Source organism: Penaeus monodon, chromosome 23, assembly GCF_015228065.2.
Source record: "Penaeus monodon isolate SGIC_2016 chromosome 23, NSTDA_Pmon_1, whole genome shotgun sequence".
Taxonomy (NCBI): domain Eukaryota; kingdom Metazoa; phylum Arthropoda; class Malacostraca; order Decapoda; family Penaeidae; genus Penaeus; species Penaeus monodon.
Genome location: NC_051408.1, coordinates 14540919 through 14541400, shown reverse-complemented (window position 1 = coordinate 14541400; position 482 = coordinate 14540919). Strand labels below are relative to the sequence as shown.

At 36.5% G+C, this 482-nt stretch overlaps 1 protein-coding gene across 1 annotated transcript in view; it reads right to left on the bottom strand.

The window, feature by feature from the left end:
* The window catches only part of LOC119588137 (peroxisomal membrane protein PEX13-like), a gene marked incomplete in the record, with an annotated part of 3602 nt that extends 3186 nt beyond the window's left edge, over nt 1-416 (bottom strand). Inside the window, 1 exon segment of the mRNA XM_037936844.1 lies at nt 393-416. Coding sequence (XP_037792772.1) covers nt 393-416 — 24 coding nt within the window.
* Between the last annotated feature and the right edge of the window lie 66 nt (nt 417-482).

Here is a 482-nt window from a genome sequence, read left to right as displayed (position 1 = left end):
AGACTAAGCATAGCATTTCTAGAAGTTTCTTTATTTGGGATAAAAAAAGAAAAAGGAAAAAGAAATTCGTTGAAACTCATTGACCCTCCAAACTCGAGTGAGGTCAGATGAGGTGAAACATAATTACAGGTTCCTTCTTAGATGTATATTAAAGGCATGGAAGACGAAATTCCATTAAATTCAAATTGCTTGTCGAATCAGTATGGATATGGTGAATCAACGGTAATAAAAAAAGGAAACTTGAAATGTTATAGCTGTTAGGGAATATGAACAAGCAATTTTCGATGAAGACACAGGAATAAGATAGAACACAGGAAAGGTCAAATAAGGTCACTCATTATGGTCCCTCTACAGAGGGTTTTTACCTGCAGTTGACCTGCTTATAATTGTACAGTGATTTTGGTCTGCTTGACCATGCGCTCTCAGGTGAATATTATCCCCTCTGGCGATTTCTCACTGATGTAAATTTGAAAGGGGAAACT